The 25665-nt window shown below is 44.2% G+C and overlaps 1 protein-coding gene and 2 pseudogenes across 1 annotated transcript; 1 reads left to right on the forward strand and 2 right to left on the reverse strand.

Annotated features, from left to right (window-relative positions):
• LOC143402036 (protein FAM136A pseudogene) lies at window positions 1–404 on the reverse strand (annotated as a pseudogene).
• A 5727-nt stretch (window positions 405–6131) lies between these two features.
• On the reverse strand, window positions 6132–7223 carry LOC143391592 (poly(rC)-binding protein 2 pseudogene; annotated as a pseudogene).
• A 10789-nt stretch (window positions 7224–18012) lies between these two features.
• Window positions 18013–21475, forward strand: LOC143402126 (GTPase IMAP family member 1-like). The gene is made up of 3 exons (XM_076859580.2): window positions 18013–18099; window positions 20369–20460; window positions 20619–21475. Exons 2-3 carry the CDS (start codon window positions 20400–20402, stop codon window positions 21473–21475), a joined length of 918 nt encoding a protein of 305 aa, XP_076715695.1. The 5' UTR covers window positions 18013–18099; window positions 20369–20399.
• The last annotated feature ends 4190 nt before the right edge of the window (window positions 21476–25665 follow it).

Raw genomic sequence — 25665 nt, forward strand, 5'->3', positions numbered from 1 at the left:
TTATTTCCCAATGGATGAGAGAGACTCTTTCATCTTCTGGGTCACAGTTGGGATGAGGTGCATGTGGTCATCCACACACTTAGTCATACAACTGTCCAGCAGCCACTTCACCTAAAGCTCATTACTCCCAGCATCTATTGAATCTTTGGCTGTGTCGTTGAGATGCAGGGTACAGGGGGTCAGGCGGTCCTGGAATTCTCTAGCTCAGTGGTCACCAAGGCCTGGGCTTGGGCCGGAGGTGCATGGCAGGACTCAGTGCCCTGGAGCCGTGCTGTGAGGTAGCCTGGCTGTCCTCTCAGCAGCAGGAACGTGAGGCCCTGCCTCTCGAGGACGTTCTCCATCTCCACACTCTTCACCACAGAGTCCGCTGCCTGCTGCACCTGGAGCTGCTGGACCTCTGCCATGGCGACCCTGCGCTGCGCCACGCTGGCGCCCACAAGGACTCTGCGCATGCTCCCAGCTTGATGCTTTTAACTGTGAAGCTTGCTGCTTCCAACCAAGGGTAGGAGAGAGTAGGCAGCGAGGCCCGTGTGCTCTCCTGCCCTACGGGTTTATCATTCTCACCGCAGTCTAACAGTAGGCCAGTGATCATATCAGGACAAAAAAGAGGGACTTCCATTCGGGATTCCAGAGCCACAGTTTTAAATTTGCCGCCTTCACCCCCTAGTATTTCCTCTAGGGATCCGCTCCTGCGTTCATGCCAAGGGTTTCATTGATTCCGACCCCAGACAGGCCTGGCTTGGCGCACATGGGACTGGGTACCGAGAGGCTAAGCTGGCAGGGCCCAGGAGAGGGGAGAAAGGAGGGGGCTGGGAGACAGTGCGCAGCGGCCTTGCCCTCCCCCAGCCCACAACTGGGGGCCTGAGGGTGAGCAGCGAGATGGTGAGTGGGGAACAGGGCGCCCCGCAGCCCCCGGTTACCCCACACGGAGGACACCTGTGGGCGGCTATGGATTCTGCTTTCTGGTCCCAGTGGCATTTCCTTAGAATAATAGGAGTATGAAGAGCAGTTTTTGTTGGAAGGGTTAGTTTTACAGCAACAGTGAGGGAAACCACTTAGAATTAAGAGTGTATTTCTGAAGCCGAAGTCTTGCTTGTCCCTTTCTCCATCCACCTACCACCTCTGCAACAACCTCGGGGCTCTGGAAGCCCATCAGGAGCCAAGGATCCTTGATGTTGTGCTGTCTGGCTGCTCGAGCTAGTGAAGTGCAGGCTGCCTGGATGCTGGGCTAAACTCCTAGCGGTGTCCACCAGGGGCTGCAACCCGCAGAGCCTCTCACAGAAGTCCTACCCCAGTTCTCCACAGGCCACATCCGTGGTCAGCGCGGGGCCAGGCAGCGTGTCCCACTCCCCTGGCCCTCCAGCACCCTGCCCTCCACTCACACCCCAGAAGCCTACTGTGCTATTATTTCCTTGCTGAAGGTGTCACATGAATTTGTTTGCAGTTCTTAATGTGGTCTTACATGTGTGGTCAACGTTTTTATCTTTAGAATAACTGGAATTTCTTGCTTTGAAACTGATAGCATCATAAGATTCAACAGGTGAAAGCAATATTTATCTGAGTATGAGCAACTTAGTAACAAATATTTTAAATATCCATTTATGCTTCCATTTTGGATAAAATCAAATCTCTAATAAAAAATATGGAGGACTCTCCCTCATCTCCACACCTCTGTGTTCCTTTCTAAAATTAAATGTAGCTCTGGTGCGCTTCATACTTCAACCTCAAAGCCCACCCCGGGGCACATCTGGTGTAGTGCCCTTGGCCTATGTGGAGTAGGAAGCTTCCATCTCTAAGGACCCTGGGATTGCACTGGTCTCTCTGCCCAGTCCAGCGTTATTTCCTGCCTCCAGGTCACTTATCAGCCCCCTTAACTGCTCCTTGCCGTGCCATGAAACATGGCCACAGGTGCCAGGATTAGGATGTGGTCACCAGGACAAGTCTTAAGAACTATCAGAATGCATGGGGTTTCCAGAGGTGTTCTCGCCTTCAGAGCAGAACCCCCTAATGTCTACCTGTAGAGCTGCTGAGAAGTGTGGGGTCCTGACTTGGAAGGAGGGAGGGTCAGAGGATCCACTTTCAGCCACCAGCCCCCACAAACCCCCTTGTGGCCACCTCAGCTCCAGCCTCTCTGGGCTCAGGTTGATGTGGAGGCTCTGCCCCATGCATCCTCGAGGCTCTCTGTCTTTCAAAAATTTGGGTGAATCCCTTGTCATTGATGCCTGGGTTTCGTTGTCTCTGTGTTGTGAGAGCTTCTGCCTCACTACTATTAACTTAGTCCTGCTTCTAGAAGCAGGGGAGCTGACCCTGCTCTCCCGAACCTCCACTTAACTGTGAAGAAATGATTAACACCTACAAACAGGGCCATACCTCTCTGTCTATATTCACACACGATCTTTGTGGATGTCCCCAATTTTGAAATAATTTTTCTTATGAGTTTCTAGTTGGAATTGCTTCAAAATAAACAGTTAACCTAAAAAATGAAAATGACAGCAGTTTAGGCTCTCAGAGCTCAGCTCAGGGGGCAGGTAGAGGCAGAAGAACATGTTGCCACTGTGTGGTCCTTGCCTACCCCCAGGGATCCAGGGTGCTCCTGCTGCTCCCTCCTGAGCAAGGCCCTTCTGGGACTTTGCAGACACTCAGGAGAAGACCCTCACTGCACCCCAGGCCAGCACCAGCCTGAGGTGGGGTCTGCAGAGCCTGACCCCAGCCCAGTGAACTGTCTCTCCACAGCAAGCTCCCTCTCTGTCCGAGCCTGCTCCCTTGACCTATCCTGAGCACCATCCCAAGAACAGAGGAGGGGAGAGTGGCCCCACTTTAACTCTGTCCTGTGGGGTGCCATAATATTCGGTGACTAGCTAGACTACAGATGAAGGAGGCAAGGCAGGCAGTGATGATAGGAAGTGTGGCCTCGCACACAAGTAAGTTGACAAGAAACAAGTTCTGTTTTCATGGTTTGAGGCAGTTGTGGGAGACGGGCTGATATCACCTGTAGACCACAGACTTCCTGAGACATGTTGAGACGCCCATGAACAAAACGGGTAAATAGAAGGTGTGAAAGTACAAGAGAAAAATGTACAAGAGAAAAATGGCGGAAGCCTTCTACAGCCTCAGGAGGAAGCCTATGGGGTGGGAGCTGCAGTTGCTGCACTGCTTCTTATCCTGTCCCACCTCTGCTCCCTCCATGGTATCCAGGGCTAAGTATGAAGCCAGGGGCTGTGAGAAGACATGGTGTGGTCTGGGTGGGGTGCAAAGATACTTGGCCCACCAGGAGGAAGGGGCTGAGGACCCATGTCTTCCAGCTCAACCTGCCTCCTTGGGTATTTTATGCTAAGTGGGGGCTGGGGGGCTGGGAAGGGGGTAGGGACAAAGCCGACTTAATGACTACAGAGGACTACAGAGCTGTTTCTAACACTGCTCTCCCGACAGTATTCTTGTCCCTCCCTGGCCTGGTCACTACCCTGGTCTCCATTGTGATCACCAGTTCTTGAGAGAAGGCCCGAGGAGCTGGGTTACACCAGCTCTCTGAGCATTGGGTCAGGATGATGGGTTGGTGGGCCCACTGTGTCATGAGTGAGCAGGAGTTTCATGCTCATCTGGGATGGCCAAAAATATTGGAAGACTTCAGATATTTAAAGAGGAAGAGACCTTAGCTCAAATAGCATAATCCTCACTTTAACCATAAAACAAGTGAAGCTCAGAGGCTGTACATGCCTTGCCCAAGGACATAATGTGAGGGCAGAATCAAGCCCACAACCTGTGTCTTCTTCTCTGCACCAAAGCTGAGGTGCTGATGGGGGAAGTCAGAGCTGATGGGCCCACAGTGGAAAAAGAATCAACAACAGGAACCCAGTCATAATCACCACACACCCAGAGTCTATAAGGACTAATGCATTAGTAAGAAGGAGAGGAAATGACAATGTTAGAGGAAAGTCCCCGCTTGTGTTAATGCAGTAGAATGAGGACTTTTGGAGTTGATACCTTCAATTATCATCAGTATTATCCTCTTGGTAGAAGTTCAAATCTCCATCACAGTGTGGAAATGGCTCAAGGCCAGTGGGTCATGCTTGCAGGCGAGGGGGCCTTTCACCCACCTCCACCTGTACCTGTAATCTCCATCTCTCCAAAAATGAGAGAATCCTTGCTATTCTTCAGATTAAATGAACTCCTAAAGCAAAGTCCTTATAAAGGTGCTAAACTCAGTAAGAACAAGACTTGTAACTAGGAGAAGCTGGGAATAAGCTTGGTATCTAGCCATCATGCTGTGTTTGTGTGTGCGTGAGTATGTGTGTGCATATGTATATACCCAAGTGTGGGTGTGCATGTGTATGTTCCTTGAATGAGGGGTGATTGGTCTCTAAGAAGCAGCTGGGCAGGATCCCAAGTGGCCTTTCAAGAAAGCTAGGTCTCTGTTCTACTGTGTGACCTTCATGACCATCAGTGCTGGGTGGAGGGGTCAGATTGAGGGAAGGGTGTTCTAGTGGGGTTGGATATTTCAGATTCCCTAATGTATTTGGTAGGGTAAGGAACTGGGATCAGGGTTGTTAACCAGACATCATAAAAGAAAGAGAGGAAAAAGACAAAGAAATTGAAGCAGGAGAGAGATGAACAGATAAGTGGTGGGAAAGTAAAATACAGGGTCTGGGGGGAAAGAAAGAGGTAGGAAAAGGGAAAGAAAAGGGAGAGTTTCTACAGATAGACAGTAACTTTCCTCTTGTCCCAGTTTTACTCCGATACTTTCATCCACTAAGATGATGTGGCTCCCACTTGTCTCATGGCTGCTCTGTGAAGTTTGCCTGTTAATTTTTCCTTCTAGGCAATGCTTACTCCTAACTCAAGTCATCCTTCATGCCTTTCCTTCCAGTTGCCAGTTCCTCCTAGTTAGACAACTCTCCAAGGTCTTCACATATGTAAGTGCTGACATTCTTTAGTGAAAACAGTCCAGGGAAACCTCCCCAGCAACGTGAGATCAGTGGTTGATCCCCCTCTGCCTGTCAATCAGATGACGCTTCTTGGACTCAGGTCTCATATGTGTTGGTTTTGTCTTCACAGAAACACATGAAGACAACTGAGGATAAGAAACCAGAATGGTTTCCTCTTTTACCTCCTTACAGTGTCCTCTGCTACATGACAGTCACTTCAGAGAATTTCAACTCTACTTGAACTTCACAGAAATAGCCCTTCCATCTTAGGAATTCCCAGAGGCACAGGAAGCAGTAATATGAGCTCCTTGGCAGAGTGGCTGTGCAGCAGAACAAGCTGTCCCAACACGTGGGCTGTGGGTCAGCAGCAGCAGCATGAGCTGAGAACTTGCTAAAAAGCTCAGGCTCTGCCCCAAACCTACTGACAGAAACTCTGAGAATAGAGTCTGCCAATGTGTCTTCCAATAAATCCTCCTGGTGAGTCTGATGCATGTTAAGGTGTGAAAAGCACTGGGGATAAAACTTGTTTGTTTTTGCCAAAAACAAGAGACTGAAGTTTTAGTTTAAACGACACATGAACAAGGGGACAGATATTCCCAAGAAGGGGAATCCCAGTCAAACATGGTCCAGCTGCTTCCACACGTATGCATGGGTGCACCTCCCACCACTATCCCACAGTTAAGTCCTAGGAGAGTCTAATCCTCAATATGACCAGGTACAGGGTCTTAGGAATAAAGATTGAGGGCCAATAAGAAACATGGGAGTGGTGAAACAGAAAAAAATATTTTAATTGCAATAAAGACTTTCATTCAAAACCCAATCAGGATCCTATAAGGGATAAAAGGTACAAAATAACAGGAAGACCACAGCAATAAAACCCAAATGAATCACTGTGGCATCTGGTTTCTATTCACAAAGAAAAAGCTCTAGTTCATTCTTTTAATTTTTTTGAAAAATTCCCGACATTCCAGAACTAAGCTGAAATGAATTTAGTGTACTTTTACATATTAAATGACAAACAGAAAAATTCATGAGCCATAAAAGATGGGAAGAAGCTTATAAAACTAAATATGGAGTTCAGCCTTAACACTTGAATAAAGAAAGGAATTAAAACTCTTTCATTGAAAAATCATGAGTGGATGAAAAAAGTGTGTAGAAACTGAAAATTAGCAAAATATTTAAAACCTGGAATCACTGACTACTCAGAAACTACACAGATGAATCATGTGTGGTGGTGAACAGCAGAGAGGGATTAGGATGAATCTGCCCTGCTCTAGTGGCTCCCCATGCCACTGTCTCCAAGGAAAGCCTGGCATTGATTAGATACTGAGCCAGGCTAGGGCTGGCAGCAGATCCAGTAACCTGCCTATCAGTAGATCCTTCCGCTGGGCTGGCACTTTTGATCTGCACCCCAGACATCGGATGGATTTCATTGATTTTTGGCTCCTTGATGCCGATTACACAGCCAATCAAGTTGGAATGATGAATTCATGAGAAATAGTCTGAGCAGATACATCCCAACCTGCCCAAAGTTCTTACCTCTGGAGAGCTGGATTCATTGACACTGAACATGGTATTGACGTGTCATAGGACAATGAGACTGTGCATTGCCAATTGGTGCAGCTTGGTCCAGTCTGGCTATGGAGTGGCAGACTGTCTTTGAATGGTATAGGCCTCTAGAGGTGTCCTTCCAGGTCAGGATTGAAGCAGGGACAGGGTAGTGTGGAGAAAGCTCACAGTGTCCCTGCCTATGCTGTACCTGCCCTGACTGTCTGCAAAGATGACTGAAGAACCTGACAGCTTGGGCAGGTACGGGATGGTCACGCCCTTCGGGGGGACTCCAAGATGACCACACAGGCCTGACTGACACACGCAGTGATGGATTGCTGAAGGCCAGCAGTAGTGACGGCATGCTCAGTTCATGGGGAGCTCACCCCTGCCACCTGAACTTGAGCCCTGGACTCCCTCTCATTTCCTTGATCTTGCAACCACCTTTTCCAATGAGATAGTCACAATGACTAGTAGAGACCACCAGCTTCAGAGTGACCCAAGTCTACTGTGCTATTGATCATAGAGCTGCTGATGTCCTCTACCAATTTGTCCATAATCGTCACAAAGGTTTTGAAGATGGCATTAGTGGGTTCGGACCAAGTGATCATTCTCACAACAATTCTCTTCTGAGATGTTGACACGTGCACCACTCCCCGTGCATCTTCTTAACTGATTCTCCTTCCTTTCCACACATAAGTAGTCGAATGGTGACAGTGACATTTATTCACCTTCAGTCACACCTGTGTCCATGTCAAGCAGGGTTATGGGAAGCAGGACTTTGAGTGGTGAAGTCTTTGGTCACTGTTGTAGGTGGAAATCAAAAACCGCAGGGGTGAGGCAACTGAGGGGAGAGGGGAGCAGGGGGCGAGGGGTAGGATGGGAGTCAGGAAAGGAACAATGGGGCACACGGAAGGTGAGAGGGGCCTTTGGGCAGGTGGGAGAAGAGGGGTTGGAGGAGAAGGAGGAGGAGGAAGGGGAAAGAGCCCCGGGGCTCACTGCAACTGCTTCAGCTGCTGGCTCTGCTGGTCTGGGCTGCAGCTCTTTTATTTTGGCTCCTGTTTCAGAGCTTTCGGTCCATTGTCAGCCCATGGCCCTGTGGCTTTGGGCTGTGATGGCACAGTACACTGTGGCAGGAACACATGGCAGAGAAGGCCTATTCACCTCTGGTGGCCAGGAAGCAGAGAGAGAAACATCTCCTCATGCTCCCCACGACCTAACTTCCTCCTCCCAGTAGGCCCACCACCTCCCAGCAGCACCATAGGCTGGGGACCAGACCTTCAACACGTAAGTCTCTGGGGGACACTTTTCCAAACTATAGTATTCTTCCTCTGACCCTGAAAAATCTCATGTCCATTACATAATGCAAAATGCATTTAATCCATCTCCAAGAATCCCCAAAGTCTTAATAATTCTAGCATCGCTCACACCTTCAATTTTAAGGTCTCCTCTGAGACTCAAGGCAAACTCAGTTACAAGTCCCTCTAAAAACCAAAAGAACAAATTAAATATTTCCAAGATATATTTGCACAGGAAAAACAGCCCCCCCCCCCGAAAAGAGAGCAAAAGGAAAATAATGCGTAATGGATGAAAACAAGACCAAAACCCAGCAGGGCAAATATTAACTCCTATAGCTTCATGTCTGGCACCCGGGGAACACAGTGCTGTGACATCTACTTCCACAGGCTTGGGCAGCCCCACCAGCCTGACTGCCTGAAGCTCATATGGCCACTCTCTTGGGCTGGCTCTGCTGGCTGCCTGCAACTTCCCTTGGCAGATCTTCCACATTCCTAACATCTCTAACCTCCTGAGGCCTCCATTGTAGCTTCAGTTTTACACATCACCCTGTCTATGGGATTCTGACCCTAACATGTATTACCTGCCCTCCCAGGCTTTCCTTTAATCTTGGAGGTAGTCTCTATGACCCCATAACTCTAGATTCTGTATGCCTGCAAAACCAGCATCACATAGACAATGCTAAGTTTTGTCACCTGTGTGAACTGTCCCTGGATCTGCTCTCACTATGACTGCAGTGGCTTTTCTGAGTGCCCTGATGGCTGAGCATGGAGAAATAAACCTGAGGAAACAATGACTAGGCAGCCCTGTGCGAGCAGGGTTCCCTGGCACTCTCTTCTCACATACAGTCTTTGAAATAATGTACACTTTTACATCCTTGGCCCTGTGATGCCGGGGAGGGGGGGGGTCTTGCTGATTCCTGAGATGCCCTCAAGACATATTTCTGATTGTCCTGGTCCAAAGTCATTGGCTTTTTATTCTTTCTCCTGCCTCTGGTTCATTTGTACAGATATTACATGATGACATCAGCCCCTGCAGATAGGGGGCTGGGGGTCACATCAGTCCTTCTGCCCTCTCATTCACAGACAGAGGCCTTTACTATGGAGACTTTATGGGGATCTGGGCCCCTTTGGGAACCTAGGTACCTTTGGGAGCCTGAGCTGGAGCCTAGGCCTTGATCTTTGAGTGGCAGAGCTTGCAGTCCTTAGTACTATGGGCACAAGCATGCTTCCTGAGCTTGGGGTGGGCAGTGCATGCCAGTTTCTTGAATTACTTATATATTATGGATATTAATCCTTTATCAGATGAACCATTTGCAAATATTTTTTCCCATTCTGTGGGCTTTCTCTTCATTCTGTCATTTGCTGTGCAGAAGTTTTTTGGTTGGATGTTATCTCATTTGTCAAGTTTTGCTTTTGTTTGCTTTGCTTAGGAGTCATATCCAAAAAATCATAGTCTGTGCCAATGTCTTCAAGTGTTTCCCATAAGCTTTCTTCTAAGAGTTGTGGCATTTCATGTCTTTGATCCATTAGGTCTAACCACTGACTACTTAGGTCTTTGATCCATTTTGATTTGATTTTTTGTACAGGGTGAGAGAAAGGGGTCAAGTTCAAATCTTCTCCAGGTAGAGACCTAGTTGTCCTACCAAGAAAGCTGTACTTTGTTTGTTTGTTTTGTTGTTGTTGTTTGTTTGTTTTTTGGTGTTGTTGTTGAAAACCAGTTTACTGTAGGTTCTTTGGTTTATTTCTGGGGTTTCTATACTGTTCCACTAAACTGTGTGCCTGTTTTATGCAAATACCATGCTATTTGGATTACTATGATTTTATAGTATGTCTTAAAATTAGGTTTTGTGAGACCTTCAGCTTTCTTTTTTTTTGTTCAGGATGATTTTGGTTATTCATGGCCTTTTGTGCTTCCATATGAATTTTAGGATTTTTTTTTTTTGGTTCTGTGAAGCATGTAATTGATGCTTTGATGGGGATTTTATTGAATCAATAAATGGATTTGAGTGGTATGAACACTTACTTTTTTATTTTTAATATTTATTTTTTAGTTTTCGGTGGACACAACATCTTTGTTTGTATGTGGTGCTGAGGATTGAACCCTGGCCGCATGCATGCCAGGCGAGCGCGCAACCGCTTGAGCCACATCCCCAGCCCCAGCACTTTCACAATATTAATTCTTCCAATCCATGAACATGTTAGGCATTTCCATTTTTTGAGGGACCTTCATTTCCTTTCACATTCTTTCACTTCTATAGTTAAACTTATTTCTAGGTATTTTGGGTAGCTACTTGAGACACAATTTCTTTCAGTCAATCCCTAGACCTTGAATAGAGGTTATTCTAGCCCAGGATCTGTAGTGTTAGGTCTTCAGAGCTTATATCTTTTACAAAATACTGATCATTCAAGAGTAATGGGCTGCGGATTGCAGCAGAAAGCCTCCCAGAGGACACCCAGTATTTAAGGATTTGAATCGGTATCTCTTCTGCCCAGATACTTTGGTCTTTTTCAGTTCCTTTGACCTCTTCTATGTGTGCCGTTTCCTCTGCCTGACTACTATCCTGGTGGAAAATGTTTACTCATAAGAGAGGACTGATATTTCAGGGTGAGTGGGCAGCAGGCACATGTTTTGTCAGAGAGGAATTTCAGCATCATCAGATCATACAGGGTAAGACAGTTCTCTGCTCTCCCCGAGGACAGATCTTGCCTCAGTAGCAGCCCTGTTTCTTGTGGTTTCCCTTTACATACTAAATTCAAAACAGTTTGGCAAAACACCCCAAACCAAGTTCTTCTCAAGACATAGTTGAACTCAGAGAGAATAAAAATAAAAATGAAAGAAACTTTCATGTAGACTGGTTGGAGGGGAAAAAGGTCTTGACAAGGTTCTGAGCAGAAGAAAGAGAGTGGGTGAGAACCCAGTGAGATCACCTCAAAGGGTCAAGCCAGGGCTCCTCTCCAGCTCAGTTTGACCACAATTGCTCTGTTTGCATGCACTAAAAGGATGAGGTGGATGGAGAGGCAGAGGAAGCAGATGGCCCCAATAAAGCAATAAGAATTCACCTCATGTAAAGCACATGGGGGGAGAAGGCTTTTGAATCCATAATTCACATAACCCACAAACTCATCTCTGACCATGACATACCTCAGTCCAACCCTGCAGCAATTTTCCATTTTCCATAAGAAAAATTTCTTATGGAAAAAAATTTCTTATGAATCCAAACATAAAAATAAGTCCCTGTACAAATCATCTGCCTATATCTGCAACATTACTTCTGTACAATCTGACTTGTACAGAAGTCCAATTTAGGAGCTAGCCATCCTTGACTTCCTTTAGGATCCAGCCATCCTGGACCTCCTTTGGTTACCTGTGAGCTCCCTGCCATCACATTGTATATTCTGTTTCTTCTTCCTGGAAACATTTGTAATTCCACACAGAAGCTGGAGCTGAACAACTAGAAACTGGCTCCTGTGGTTTATTTAGGGGGGTACATCAAAGGCAGGAATAAGGTTTCAGGGGTGGAATCTTGCTTCATGGTGACTTGCCGTCAGCAGGCTGACTGGCATATTGGCGGGTCACACCCATCTCAGAGGCGCTGTGTGGGACCTGGGGCAGAGCCTGAATAGGGTTCCCAATGTCTCTGGGCAGTCCACCAGAGGAAATGTCCATGGGAACTTCCCAGACACCAGATTCTCCTATTCGTTAGGCTGTGACGCCGATATGGTCCACACACAGGTGGCTCTCGACAGGGGTATATATTTTGTATCTGGCAAGTGGAGTCTCTCTCTCTCTCTCTCTCTCTCTCTCTCTCTCTCTGCTTCCTTATTATCATGAGAGCCACTTCCCTCCACCACTGTCTTCCACATGATGTTCTGCCTCACCTTGAGCCCCTAGGAATGGAGCCTGCTGCCTACGGATTGAGACCTCTGAAACTGTGACCCCCACGTAAACTTTTCCTCCTCTACAGCGGTTCTGGTTGGGTCTTTTAGTCACAGCAGTGAAAAGGCTGACTAAAACAGTATATTTGAAAAAAGTCATGAAATTTTTACATCAAATTATAATGAATAAAAATCTTTAAAATCATGGTGAGAAGTGAACTGATTATATAAACTTTCCTGTGGGAGAATTATAAAAACTTGAAAAAAAAATATATCTATATAAAGATACTGAAAGCATGTAAAAGTAGACAAATGAAGAGAGTTTTTCTCAAAAAAAAAAAAAAAAAAAAAATCCCTGCAGGTATTTCTATTAATATTGGGCAAAAAGGAGCCTTGCTTCTATTTAGCATTTAGTGAGCTCCTAACTAGAAAGGTAAGGAAAAAAAATACAGGTTTGAGCATTAATAAGAAAGAAAAATAATTTTCAGACATATTATCAGAAGTAAAACTAGAGCAATGGGTCTTAATACAAAAATCAACATTTTAAAAAGCTATGGCCCTTCTATAGTCTTGACAACAAACAGAAAATTAAAATTAAAAAATAAATGCCAGAAAGCTTCCTTGTGAAATCAAAATGGCAAAACAAGGAGCAGAATTACACCCTCCTTGCCCCATGTGAAACAACCCAGAAAACAGGCAAGATGTGTAACATAAAAGTGCTCAACACACTGAACATCAGGTAACAAAAGAATCATCACTGAGAGTCAAAAACAAGGCAAGACCACAGCTGCCCAGGTTCCGCCTTGAGTTTCCCCAGTCACAGCACAGAGACAGAGAGTCTCAGGCCATGTGCCGACTGCCAAGGCCTCCTGACTCCTGGTGTTCCTGCTTTTATAGACACTCCTCACTTGAATGTGGAAGGGACCCGCAGCCCACTTCTGACCTGCAGACCGTGGCGGACGTGAAGGAATGCCACTCCAGTCCAAGTCCACCTGGCTTCAAGACCTGCTCCCTCTCCTGCTGGCAGGGGAAGCATCTCCACACTGAAAACTTCCTGTGGACAGGGCCAGTTGGCTAGGAACTCTAGGTGGTCTCTAAAACTTGAGTGTCACCTCCAGCTAACAGCCAGTGAAACAGCAGAGTCCTGCGTCCTAGAGCCACACAGAAGTGAATTCTGCCACTAACCGGAGGGTGCAGGTCCTTTCCCAGCCATGCCATGCATAAGGCTTCAGCCTGGCCGCAGCCTGGAAAAACACGGAAGCAGGAAATGCAGCTAAGCTAAGCTAAACTGCTGACCCACAGAGATTGTGAGATAAAGCATGCTTGTTTGGGGTTGCTCTGTTTGTGGTGGTTTGTTCTGCGGTATTAAAAAACTAACGTGTAAAGGGGAGAGTCCAGCAGAATCCATGATTTGAGATGATGCTGCTGGGATTCTGGAAAGACAGAAGTGGCCAGAGTTTACAGAACAGAGTATGAGGAGAGGAGAGCACTGTACAGAAAGAGAACTCCAGACACCTGTGGAGAGGGCCCTGAGTCTTCAGTGCAGTATGATCAGCATATGCATGTGATAAAACTCCCTGTGGTCAAGGAAAGAACAACCCCAGGATGCTAAACCAATGAGAACAGACAGTACACCCCATCTTAACCAAAAGGCAGAGAGGTAAACATTCAAGAGTGTTAGAGGAAACAGTGTCCTGAACTTATGTGGGAGCAGGAAAGACTTCTGTCTTACCAAACGTAAAGGCTTATGGTTTATGGGGCATTGAGTAGAGTGCACAGGCAGTGACAGGGAATGGTTAGTCCAAAATTGAAAATTTCTCAGGTCTGCCTAAAAATCTTGAAAACAAGGCCTAAAACATCAAACTATTTCCACATAACTCAATATATTCCAGGAAAAAAGTCCAAGAATATTTATAAAGGTACAAAAATATTTAGCACATATCAAGGTTGAAAACAGATGCCTGGCATTAAATAAAATTACCAAACATGAAAAATAACACCGATTAATCAATAGAATGTGATATCAACCAAGATCTAGCATAAATGTTAAAATAAGCAGACAAAGGTATTGAAACAATTAATACAGGTGTGAAATATATGGTCAAACCATTAGGTAGGGAAAGTAAAGACATAAAAAGACTCAAATTTAACTTCTGGAAATGAAAACATGATATAGATGTGAAAAGTAAACTGCATAGAACTACTAGACTACTAGAAAAATAAAAGGTTAGTGAATTTGAAGACAGAGCAATACAAACATTTCAACAGAGAAAACATAGAGGAAAAAACAACCTCAATGAGTCAACCCCAAGTAGACCAATGTTCAAAAAACTGGACTCACTAAAAATAAAATGTATTAACAGAAAAAAATGTCTATTAAAAACAATGGCCAAAAATTATATAAATTAGAAAAGAACTATAAACCACACTCCCAAAAGGGTCAAAACACTTCAAGCAAATAAAACACAAAGAAATCTATGTAGAAGTACATTGTAATAGCTTGCTCAAAACTAGTGATAAAGGGAAAATCTTTAAAGAAGCCAGGGATAATATATATCTTGCATTCAGAAGAAAAAGATAAAGTTGGCAGCATTTTTTATTTATTTATTTATTTATTTATTTGCAGAATTAATGTGAGCGAGCAGACCTGAAAAAATATCTTTAAAACATTGGAAGAAAATCTGTCAAAATTAAATGATCTTTTAAAATTACTTTTCAAAAATGAAAGCAGATATCTTTGTAGATTTACTAGAGCTAAAAGAATTCATCACTAGCAAAGATGAACTATTAAAAAAATATTCAAGAAGGAGAATGATATCAGAGAGAACTTTGGATCTATACAAAGGAATGAAGATAATCAGAAATGGTAACAACATGGATAAATATTTAGGATAGTTTTCTTATTAGGTAAATTCCTTTAAATATAATTGACTTGAAGCTATAATAATAATATAAAGTGAGATTTACAATACTGTAAAAATAAATTATATGCAATGATAGGACATAAGTCAGAAAAGGACAAATTATATTATTTAAATATTTATACCTCCACCAACTGGATTGCCTTGGGTAAAAAAATCTATCTTCTCTGAATCTGTTTTCTCACCTGGAAAAGATAGACAATGAAATTATTATTTCAGAATTAAATGAGGTCATCAATGTAAAGAAAATTATACTCTATGTTCAGCAGTATATCACTTAAAAGTAGACTGAGGCCAGTTGAAAGTATTTTCCCTAAGCCCTAAGCCTACAGCTTCTCCCTGAAAGGAGTTTGTCCACACATCAAGCACCCCAACTTCTACAGCTCCTGTGTTTAATGGAATTCACTGGTAAAGCTCTGGGATCTGGAGTTTTATTTGTGGAATGCTCTTTCATTACAAATTCAATTTTTAAATAACACATATTAAGCTGTTCTGATTTTTAGTATTTTCTCTTATGCTCATTTCTATAAGTTGTTCGTATAAAGGAATTTGCCTTCTATATTAAAGTTATTAGATTTTTTGCATGAATTAATAAAATCTAATTATCCCCTTAATATACACAAGAACTACAATATCTTTCCTCTTTGAATTATGATATTGGTGATTTGTGCTTATCTATTTTTGGCTTGATCAACCTAACTGGAGCTTTATCAATTTTTTTAAAACTTTACCGAGATCTAACTTTGATATTCTTGTGTTGTATTTTCTGTATCCTATTTTTTCTGTGTGTTCTTTTTATAAAATATTTTAGTTGTTGATGGACATAATACCTTTATTTTATTTATTTATTTTTATGTGGTGCTGAGGACTGAACCCAGTGCCTCATGCATGCAAGGAAAGCACTCTGCCACTGAGCCACAATCCCAGCCCTACTGTGTGTTTTTAACAGTGTTTTTGCAGAAGTTTTTATTTTTATGAAATCCAACTTATCAATTTTAATCTCATGAACTTGCTGTTGGTGTTGTATTTTAAAAGTTATTGCAAAATCCAAGGTTACCTAGATTTTCCCCAGTACTATCCTCTGGGAGTTTTGTAGTTTTGCATTTTACATGTACATCTATAATCCATTTTGAGTTAATAGTCTGGAATCACTTGTTGCAAAGACCATCCTTTCTCCATTAAATTACCTTTGCTCGTTTGTCAAAAATCAGTTGTATATAACATAATTATAGTTACAGGTGGATTTAAGTCTATCATCTTGCTCCTCATTTTCATTACCTAGTCTTTTCTCTGTTCCTCTTTATCTCATTCTTTGGTATTGAGTTCTAAAAAAATATTTCCTTTTATCTCTTTTGGCTCTTTTTTTTTTAAGTAGTTGCTGTAGCACCTGAAGTATTTATCTTTAACTTATTACTCTCTCCCTAGAATATAAAGCACACCACTTCAAATGAAACAGAATCTGATATCAGTGTGCTTCCGTTGAACCCCTACCTTCTCATTTCATACTGACATTTTCACTTCTTCGTGTGTTAAAAACCTCACAATAACAGATGTCCGTATGTAGAATAATAAACTTGACCCCTATCTCTCACCCTGCACAAAAGTCAACTCAAAGTGAATCAAAGACCTAGGAATTAGACCAGAAACTCTGCAACTGTGAGATGAAAATATGGCCCAACACTCCAACATATTGGTACAGGAAACAACTTCCTTAACAAGACACTTAAAAGCACAAGAAATAAAACCAAAAATCAATCAGTGGGATGGTATCAAATTAAAAAAAATTCTGCACAGAACCTTTATTTATTTATAAATAACTAGAGTCTTCCTTCTATTTACTCATAGTTTTTTAAAATAGTGATATATATATATGCAAAATTCAATATGGTAACTTCATATGTGTATATCAATAGTTTGTTCAATTTCATTCCTGCCTCCCTGCCTCTTCCTATCCCTACTCCCTCCCCGTCTCTTCCTTTCTTCTACTCCTCTGATCTCTCCTTTATTTTCATGGGGTTACCTACCCCCAACCCCACCTTATTTTGGCCTAGCTTCCACAAATAAGAGAAAACACTTGGCCCCTGACTTTCTGAGCCTGATTTTTTTCACGTAGCATAATATTCCCCAGTTCCACCCATTTACCAGCAAATGCCACAATTTTATTTTTCCTTTTGGCTGAGTAAAACTCCATTATATATACATACCACATTGTCTTAATGTTTTATCTATTGATGGGCATCTGGTTCCATAACTTGGCTATTGTGAATTGCATCGTGATAAACATTGATGTGGCTGCACCCCTATAGTATGCAGATCTTAAAATTTGTCTTTTTTTCATATTTATTTTTTAGGTGTAGATATCTTTTTAAAAATTATTTTTCAAGGTTAATTTCGCTGAATATAGAAATATTTGTGGATCCATTATTTTTCTTCATCCCTTTAAACATATTTTAATGATTTCTGGCTTGCATTTTCTTTTCTTACAAAAAAAGCAGCCATTATTTTTATGTTGTTCCCTTTTGTGTAATGTGTCTTTTTTTTCTCTGCTTGATTTTAAATTTTTATTTCTTTCTTTTTTTTTTTTTTTTGATTTTCAGAAATTTGACAGTAAAGTGCCTGTGTTTATTTTTGTTTGTTTTTCTACTTTAGATTCATGAATTTTTTGAACTTATAATTCAGGATATTCATCAAATTTAAATATTTTTGTTCCTTTGATGTTCAAATATTTCTATCCCATCCATTCTTTTCCAGTGGCTGCTTGATATTATTCCAGTGATTTTTGGTGCCATATTATTTTTTCAATTGTTTTCCTTTTTGTATTTCAGTTTGAATATTTTCCCTTGATCTGTCTTCAAATTTATGCATCCTTTCTTCAATGTCCAACGTGCTAGTAGGTACATCCACTTAAGTTTATTTCAGATAGTATATTTCCTAGTTCAGAATTAATTTATTTTATTATTATATTTATATTTATTTTTCTATGAATTTTTTTATCGTATTTATTATGATTTTTAAGTCCTTAACTGGTAATCCCACTGAATGGATCATCTGTGAATCTCATTGTACTAGTTAATATTCTGATTCTTTTTTCCTGATTCTTCAGATGTCATATAAACTGTTCTTGTATTTCAGACAATAACACTGATCTCTGAAGTATGTGCTGCTCTCTTCAGTTTATGTCCTGGGGAAAGCAAGTTCATTTCTCTGATGATCAGAGTAATCACCCATTTGCTCTAAAATTTGAGTTAAAAACACTCAAGGCCATGCCTAGGTTAGGGCAAGATATTTGATATCCTTACCGTAGTCACAGCTGGAGGTAGATTTTGTAGAAGAAACATTGCAGACTCACCAGTGGATGGGAAATGCTTCTGTCTCTTTAAGTTTTCATCATCAGGCCCTCCCTACCTTCCTGAGCTCTGGGGTCTGACTGACTTCTTCTGTGAGCTGGGCCAAAGGAGCTTCCTGTGCTCACATCAGAAGGGAAAGCAGGAGGTCCTGCTTCTCAGAGCCACTCCAGAGCCTGCACCAGGAAAGGTGAGCTAAGTCTAGAGCTGGAGGGAGGAAGGAAGGACTGATCCCTGGGGAGGGTTCCTGCTGTGCTCCTGACTCTACTAAGCACTGTGCAGCCCACAAGGGCCATGTTTTGTCACTGTGCAGAGCACCCAAGGTCGTGCTCCCAGGTTTTAATAGATGCTCCGAATTCCAAATGGAGCAAGTTCAGAGAAGGTTGGGGAGCATCTTCCCCAAGCACACACATTATGGGAATTATGGGAACTAAAACCTGTCTCTTCCCACGGTGAGTGCTGGATCTGCTTCCAAGAACAAAGCACAATTTAAAAGACATGAAACATCCCCAGGTTGTATATTCAGCAAAGGCAAAGGATATTCCTGTGGCCCGTGAGCAATCTAACCTTGGGGCAGCGCGTTACTATGTGGAAACCTGGGTACACCTGAACTCTCCACCTCACTGCCCACAGCAGGGGCCTTCAGGAGACATCTGAATCAGGACCTTGGTCTCCTAGCCCTCACCCTCAATGTCCCTTAAACATCTGTTCCCTAATTCAAGCTCTTCCCACTCCAGCTGCCGAGACACCTCAATTTCCTCATCTATACAATGAAAGGATTTGAAAAATAACTGATTTCCAAACTCTGAGTTATGGACTGACTACATCAGAAGGATCCCATTCTTTGAATCAGAATCTCTAATGGTGGGTGGGAGAAATGTGAATTTGGACAGAACACTAAAGTCATTTGAAAAACAAGTTTGGGAGGAAAGAAAATAATGAATTTTGAGGTCTCCTCAAGTATTAAGAATATAGATTTGCACGTTTTATATTTGTGAATAATTAAGAACCACTTTCACCTCAGATGTCAGTGGGGTTTATTTCTCTCTTAAAAACTATTTAAAATAATATCAACCCCATTTGAAACTCTGTGGAAGTCCCACTGGCCTGGGTCCCCTCCAACATGCTCTACCACTTTCAGCTTTATCAGAGACTTCATCATCAGCTAAATTCTTCATCTTGTTCTATAATCTTGTGGCTGTTTCTTCATTTCCTGTTGATTACAGGAGTTTGTGGATTTCTATATTCAATATAATTAGCCACACAAATCCTGTGGGCTGAACTTCAGTGGAGACCTTGGGAAGGTGGCCAGGGAGCTCCTGCAGCCTAGAACACCTTAGGGTTTGAACGCAGCAAATCCATTCTCATAGACCCTCAGCCAGAGGCAAGCTGTTCAGCCCTCTCTCTCTGCTCTCCTTTGTGTTGGTGCCCAGGGGACAGAACCACACCCTGCAGTAACCAGGGTGGCAGGCATAAGGAGGCAGAATTCGAAACCATGGGGAAATGTAGATAGGAACTCCGAAAGAAACATGGGAGAGGATGGCTGGTCATAGGAGTGAGGGCACAGAGGGGGTTGAAACTGCCCTAAAGTCAGCTCTTTGTGGAGTAGCTGAATGAGCAGGGATTAGCTGGAAATGAGGCTGGAGATACAGACTGAAGAAAGACCATGCATTTGTGCTCAGGGATTTGTGGGATCATGGAAACGTGACCAGAGTGTCCACTGTATGAAATAATGCTAGACTTGGGCATATCCCTTTACTTAGAAAACCTCACACTTAGTGATTGAGGGCAGGTCCCAGGCCCCCCAGCCACAGAACACATGTAGATGTGTTTGGACAAGGCAGGGCTTTGCCTGGAAGACAGCAGAAACTAACTCTGCAGGAGGGCTTGGGAGGTGACTGTCTTCCAGTTTCTAAAAGAAGGCTTCCCATTTTCTTCTTGCTCCTTCTCCAGTCCAACCACCCTACTTACAAAGTAGGTTTGTAAGTCCCTTGGTAAACTCCCCAGTCCTCAGGATTTAACTAAGTGTCTTCTGGCTGCTGAATCCTCTGAGAATTTTTTATATCAGGAACTCATGACATTGACCTTGAATTATTATCTGGAAAAATTAATAAATTACACAGAGTAAATGTGAAAACTTGCCTTTGGTTGTTTGCATTTGAGTCCCTGAAAAGAAAAACCCACTAAATGTTCTCATGGGTCTAAGCCACCCAGGTGCTGGCCCTTCTGTTGTTATTCTCCAAAATTTACTATAACTCACAAAATGTACCTGCCTCCTCTCTGGACACCTGCCCCTCCCCAAAGCACACACCTGCATGTTCCCACCCTCACGAGCAAGGGCCATGTCTTGTAACAGTGACATCCTCAGTTCTTTAGACTTTACCTGGCACAAGGAAAAGGTGGTCATGCTATTCAGAGGGATGACACGTGAATGAGCAATTCGTGTTTGGGACTTTCAGGGACACCTGAGAGGGTGGAAGATGGCAAGAGATGAAGAAGACCCCTACGGTAAGAACAGATCGCAGCAATGCATCCTGTGGTTCACCTCAGGGTAAGAGGGGAGTGGGCTCACTAGTGATCAAATACACATAAGCCCTAGAGGAGTCTCCAGCCTGGGCTGAACTGGCAAGGCCCTTGGCTGGAAGGCAGAGGGGCTGCCCAGTGGAAGTTGGTTGAACTGATGCCGGATTCTAACCCTTGGTGCTCCAGGTTCAGAAGACGACACCGGGTCCCGGCAGGAGCCTGAGCTGAGGCTCATCCTGGTGGGCAGGACGGGAGCCGGGAAGAGCGCCACCGGGAACAGCGTCCTGGGCCACAGGCACTTCCTGTCCAGGCTGGGAGCCACGTCGGTGACCAGAGCCTGTGCTGCTGCCAGCGGGAGATGGGACAGGTGGCGCGTGCACGTCATCGACACCCCCGACCTCTTCGGCTCCGACGTGCACAACACCGACCCCGAGTGCTTGCAGAGAGCGCGCTGCTACCTGCTGTCGGCGCCCGGGCCGCACGCGCTGCTGCTGGTCACCCAGCTGGGCCGCTTCACCGCCCAGGACCAGCAGGCGCTGCGCAAGGTGAAGGAGCTGTTCGGTCAGGCCGTGGTGACGCGAGTCGTCCTCGTCTTCACCCACAAGGAGGACCTGGCCGGCGACTCTGTGCAGGACTACGTGCGCTGCACGGAGAACCGGGCCCTGCGGGAGCTGGTGGCCGAGTGCGAGGGCCGAGTCTGCGCCCTCAACAACCGCGCCACTGGCAGCGAGCGCCAGGCGCAGGTGGAGCAGCTGCTGGGACTGGTCGAGGGCCTGGTGCGCATGCGCGGGGGCGCGCACTACACCAACCAGGTGTATGACCTGGCGCAGGCGCTGCATGGCGCTGACCCAGAGGAGAGGCTCCGCAGGGTGGCCGCGATGCTGGCGGCTGGCGTGCAGAGGCCCCTGGGGATGAGGCTGCTGGCGGGGCTGTGGCAATGGCGGAAGTCCCAGAGGACCTGCTGGAGACTGGGCCTGGCCCTCCTGCTGGGGAGCGCTGTCCTGGTCTATGCACTGCTCTTCCGGAGTTCATGGATGACCTGAGAGACAGAGATTGCAAGCCTTAAAATTTGTGGTAACTTAGCAATAAAGGAACCGAATGCTTAAGAGTTCAAGGGGAATATTAAAACTTCATTCCAAAGGAATCCAGAATTTTAGTGACATGAAAACTTTGATCACTATCAACTTTGCAAAGGCTCAAATCTCACTTTTAAGTCTCCTTTTTAACAATAGTATGAAAATTTTAAAAATAAAGTTTTCTAACTGAAAATCTTCCTTAAGACATTTTCTTCACCTTGCTGAATTTTTCTTGTCTTAGAAAATAGTGGAATGACCCCTAGCTTGCACAGGGGACAAATGCATGGCCCTGGGAAAACAGGATTTTTATGTGGGGATTTTTTTTTTTTTTTTCCCAGTGCTTTCGCCTTAGAGTTAGTCCGTTTTGACCTCTTTTCTTCCCAAAGAAATACCTTGCCTAAAACTGTGCTTCTTACATATTTTTTACCATAATGCATTTTAAAAGCTTTACCAACACTTCCACATACTCATATTTAATGTGGTTAATGTTGACAGCCTCTATTTCATTTTTTAATGCCCATAATGAGGCAAATGAAATACCCTGGTCTAAAGAATGCATTTGGGGGCACTTACTCATTGTCTTTCATTTGCATATGCCTTGTCCCTCTAATGAGATTGTGGATGCCTTAAAGGAAAGGTTTTTGGTCTCCTTCTGGCAAGTTCTATCTGGACTTCCACTCACCAGGCCTCTTATGGTGTATAGCCTCAGAAGAAAATGGTAAGTTTAGGACACATCAGATATTTAGCATAGGATTTATGGCATCTCTAATTCTCCCTCCACCCTTGGGTCTGCCATGGGCTCAAACAGCTGCCCAGTGTCTTGACCTGGGCATTTCTGAACCCTCAGCTCCACCTCTTGGATTTACCCTCAGAGGACCTCTGCTCCTGCTATGGAGCATCTTGGGCACGTTGGCCTCTTTGCTCACCCTCATCTGACTCCTCTTAAACCTAAAAAGAGTAGCCAATGACCTTGCCCAGACACATAGGAAACAATGATACTGATAAAACAGAAATGCCTGTGTTTTATACTGGGCCTGCTCTTTTATTTTTAGAAGAGCACGCTGAGCTGGTCAGGGCATGGATTTCCTTCCCTTCCAAACTAGAACACCAAAGTGCATCTATTGATAGCAAAACTGACAGAAGAATGACAGCCCACCTACTACAGGATCTCTTCACCTGACCTCTTTGGGTTTAACTTATTTACCTGTAAGCCCAGGCATTTGATTTGCAGGACATCTATTTCTTTGAAAGGATTATTTATACCCCACACACTGGGCCCACTCAAGAACTTCTGCAAGGAAAAAAAAAACATTTAGAGTGAATGTAGACGAGGAAAAGAAACCAGACTTCAATATTTTGCTTCAGCCCCTCCTAACTCTGATTGGAAGTTCCATGTCCACATTTCCTGCTAGTCTTGTTCAGGGGGACTTCCTATCCCAGGGCCAGAAGAGGCACGAAGGGGCAGAGGGACATGATGGGGGAGAACACGCATGAACAAACTGTTCAGGGACCACAAGTGACTCATTTGACTGGTCTAAGGGTTTTCCCAGGATGTTGGACTTTTAGTGGTAAATTCAGTCGTGTTCTGGGTAAGTTGGAAGGGTGGGTCCTCCTAGGACCCCAGCACGATGGCTCAGGAGAAAACATTAAATGCTGCACTTCCTCTCTGCCTGGCTTCACCTCTTCCTCTATCAGAAGAAAACCATTATCAATCATTTTCATCCTAACTTCTGTCTTGAATGGGAGATTGGAGGCATAAACCGAGGGCCCCTTGGATCACTCTAAGTGGGTAGGGAAGATGGCTGCTCAAAATGTCCCAGAGATGTGGCTGTGACTCCCTGAGCTCAGGAAAGCTGATTCTCACCTGGCAAGCAGTCATCCACCCTGAATGCCTACTGCACTCAGGCCTTCGGAACCTCAAGTGCCCAGAGCATGCTGACAACTGAGCATGTTCGGTGCTTTCCACCCAGAGAGTCACATGAGGAGCACTGGTGGCCAGCATGGGGTAAAGACCTTCTGCCATGACTGAAGGAGGCTTGGATAGAGGAGAACATGGAACACAAAGAAGCAGGTGGAGAGTGATTCTCTCTCTGTTCAGGCTGAAAGGGGATTGACTTTAGTGTCACACAGAACAATTGTTAGGAAAACGGTCATTTCTAGGTGTCCAGGGTTTCCCATAGTTTGTTGCAGATCTGAATAGATGAATGTCAGGAAGGTGTGGAAAAGAGCACAATGTCTCCTCCTGGAACCTTCATGTCTGAATAGCTGCATGCACTTGTCCAAGTCTCTATCCTAAGAGTAGCCTGCTAAGATTGCTGTTCTAGAATTAACTACAGAAGGAAGTGAAGGAACTGTTGGAGCATTTACTAGTAGGTTTTATTCATTTATTCAATAAGTGTTTTTGAGCACTTTTTAGGGCTAAGCACCTTGACTTAAAGATAGTCACTGACCTCAAAGGAACCCGTGGTTCATCTGGGAGACTGCTAGCAGTCAGTTAGTACATTTCCTCATTGGCTCTCTGGGGCTCTCTGAGTTAGGAGCCCAGGAAATGCTAGAAATGAACACTGAAGAATAGGAAAACTAAATGAACACTGAAGAATAGGAAAACTAAACCAAAAAAAAAAAAAAAGAAACAATGATAATTCCTCCTGATGGAAAATTCAGCAGAGAAGAATTACCTCCTCCCTTCTTAGAGCATTGTTTAAAAATAAAACTTGTAATTAACTGTTGATTCTTCCTCTTTCTCTGCCCCTTTGATATTAAAAAAAAAAGTTTTTTCCCCCTGTAGTAGGGATTGAATGTGGGGGTCTGTATCACTGCACTATTCCCAGGCCTTGGTAGCTTTATCTTTTTAAATTTTGAAACATCTTGCTAAATTGCGTAGTCTGGCCTCAAACTTGCCATCCTCCCACTCAGCCTTCCTAATCACTAGTATTTTGGGTGCCTGACACCAATCCTGGCCTTTTAAAAGGTTTTGCCAATTTGAAGAACTAGCACCTGGGAGGCGTCTCTGTGAAGGCAAGCGTTGAGGAAGATGGCATACCCCATCTCCCTATCTCCCTGGGAAAGCAGGAACCTAACTTAACTTAGGTGGGGGGCTAAGTTGCACAGTTTCCTCTCTCCAGCTTGTCATACGGGTAGAAATTTATTTTCCTCTGGATAAAGGCAATTAGCCAACACACAAGGTCACCAGGTGACCTTTATTAGTGTTAAAGGATGCTGCCACACTCTCACTTGAGGATTAATTACAGCTTATCTGGAGAACACACTTCTCATGGGTGGTATTTGCTTGACAATGTGACCAGGTAACATCTGTGACCAATCTCTCAGTGGATTACCTGTGATGTGCATCACATTCTGGCTTAATGCTTATGTGTAATAAAGCTATTCTCTTTCTCGCCCACTTTCATGGGGATGTTTTCTGGGTTGATAGGAAACTTTTATTTTCCCCATCAAATCTTGGATAATGATCATGATGTGACTCTAAACCTAATTTCAAAATCAGAAAAGGGTACAAGACCCAGATTTTCCAGGTAAGGGAATGCGGGTCTGTTTTGGGAAAGAAAATGTTAAATTTGGTGGGGAGGGGACCTCTCTATAAATTTTTTAGTAGTTACTTTGAGAGGGTTATGGAAGAATCAGGAGGACGAGGTGTGACCAAGATCACTTAATATCTACTTTTTCATGCTGTTTTGGTTTTTTAATCATGTCAATGTTGTATTCAAATGTCAAAGATAAGAGTCCCCAAGATTCCTGATCACACTCACTCTTTGAGGCTTCTCAGAATGCAGCCAACAAGCCACATGAGAGGACCATATGTAGGCCCTGGAGTTGGCAGTCCCAACTGGGGTCCGGGGTGACAGCCAGGGCCAACTGCAGCCACACGGGGAAACATCCCCACATGGCAGCTCAGCAGGTGGAGACTACAACTCTGTTGCTCACGGTGGTGACGGGCGGGTTCAGGACTTTGTGTGAAAGTTTAACAAGTGCACGAAGTTTACTTCCCTTCAGCGGCAGAGACATGGCAGTGTTCTAGCAGAAAGCTCTGGAAGTGGTATTTCCATGAAATCAGTAACGTATCAGAAAGTGCTAAGTGCAGTGGCAGGGAGAAGCCCATGTCACCAACTTGGAGAACCCCCGCTGGAAGCAATGAGTAC

Source organism: Callospermophilus lateralis, chromosome 1, assembly GCF_048772815.1.
Source record: "Callospermophilus lateralis isolate mCalLat2 chromosome 1, mCalLat2.hap1, whole genome shotgun sequence".
NCBI classification, from domain to species: domain Eukaryota; kingdom Metazoa; phylum Chordata; class Mammalia; order Rodentia; family Sciuridae; genus Callospermophilus; species Callospermophilus lateralis.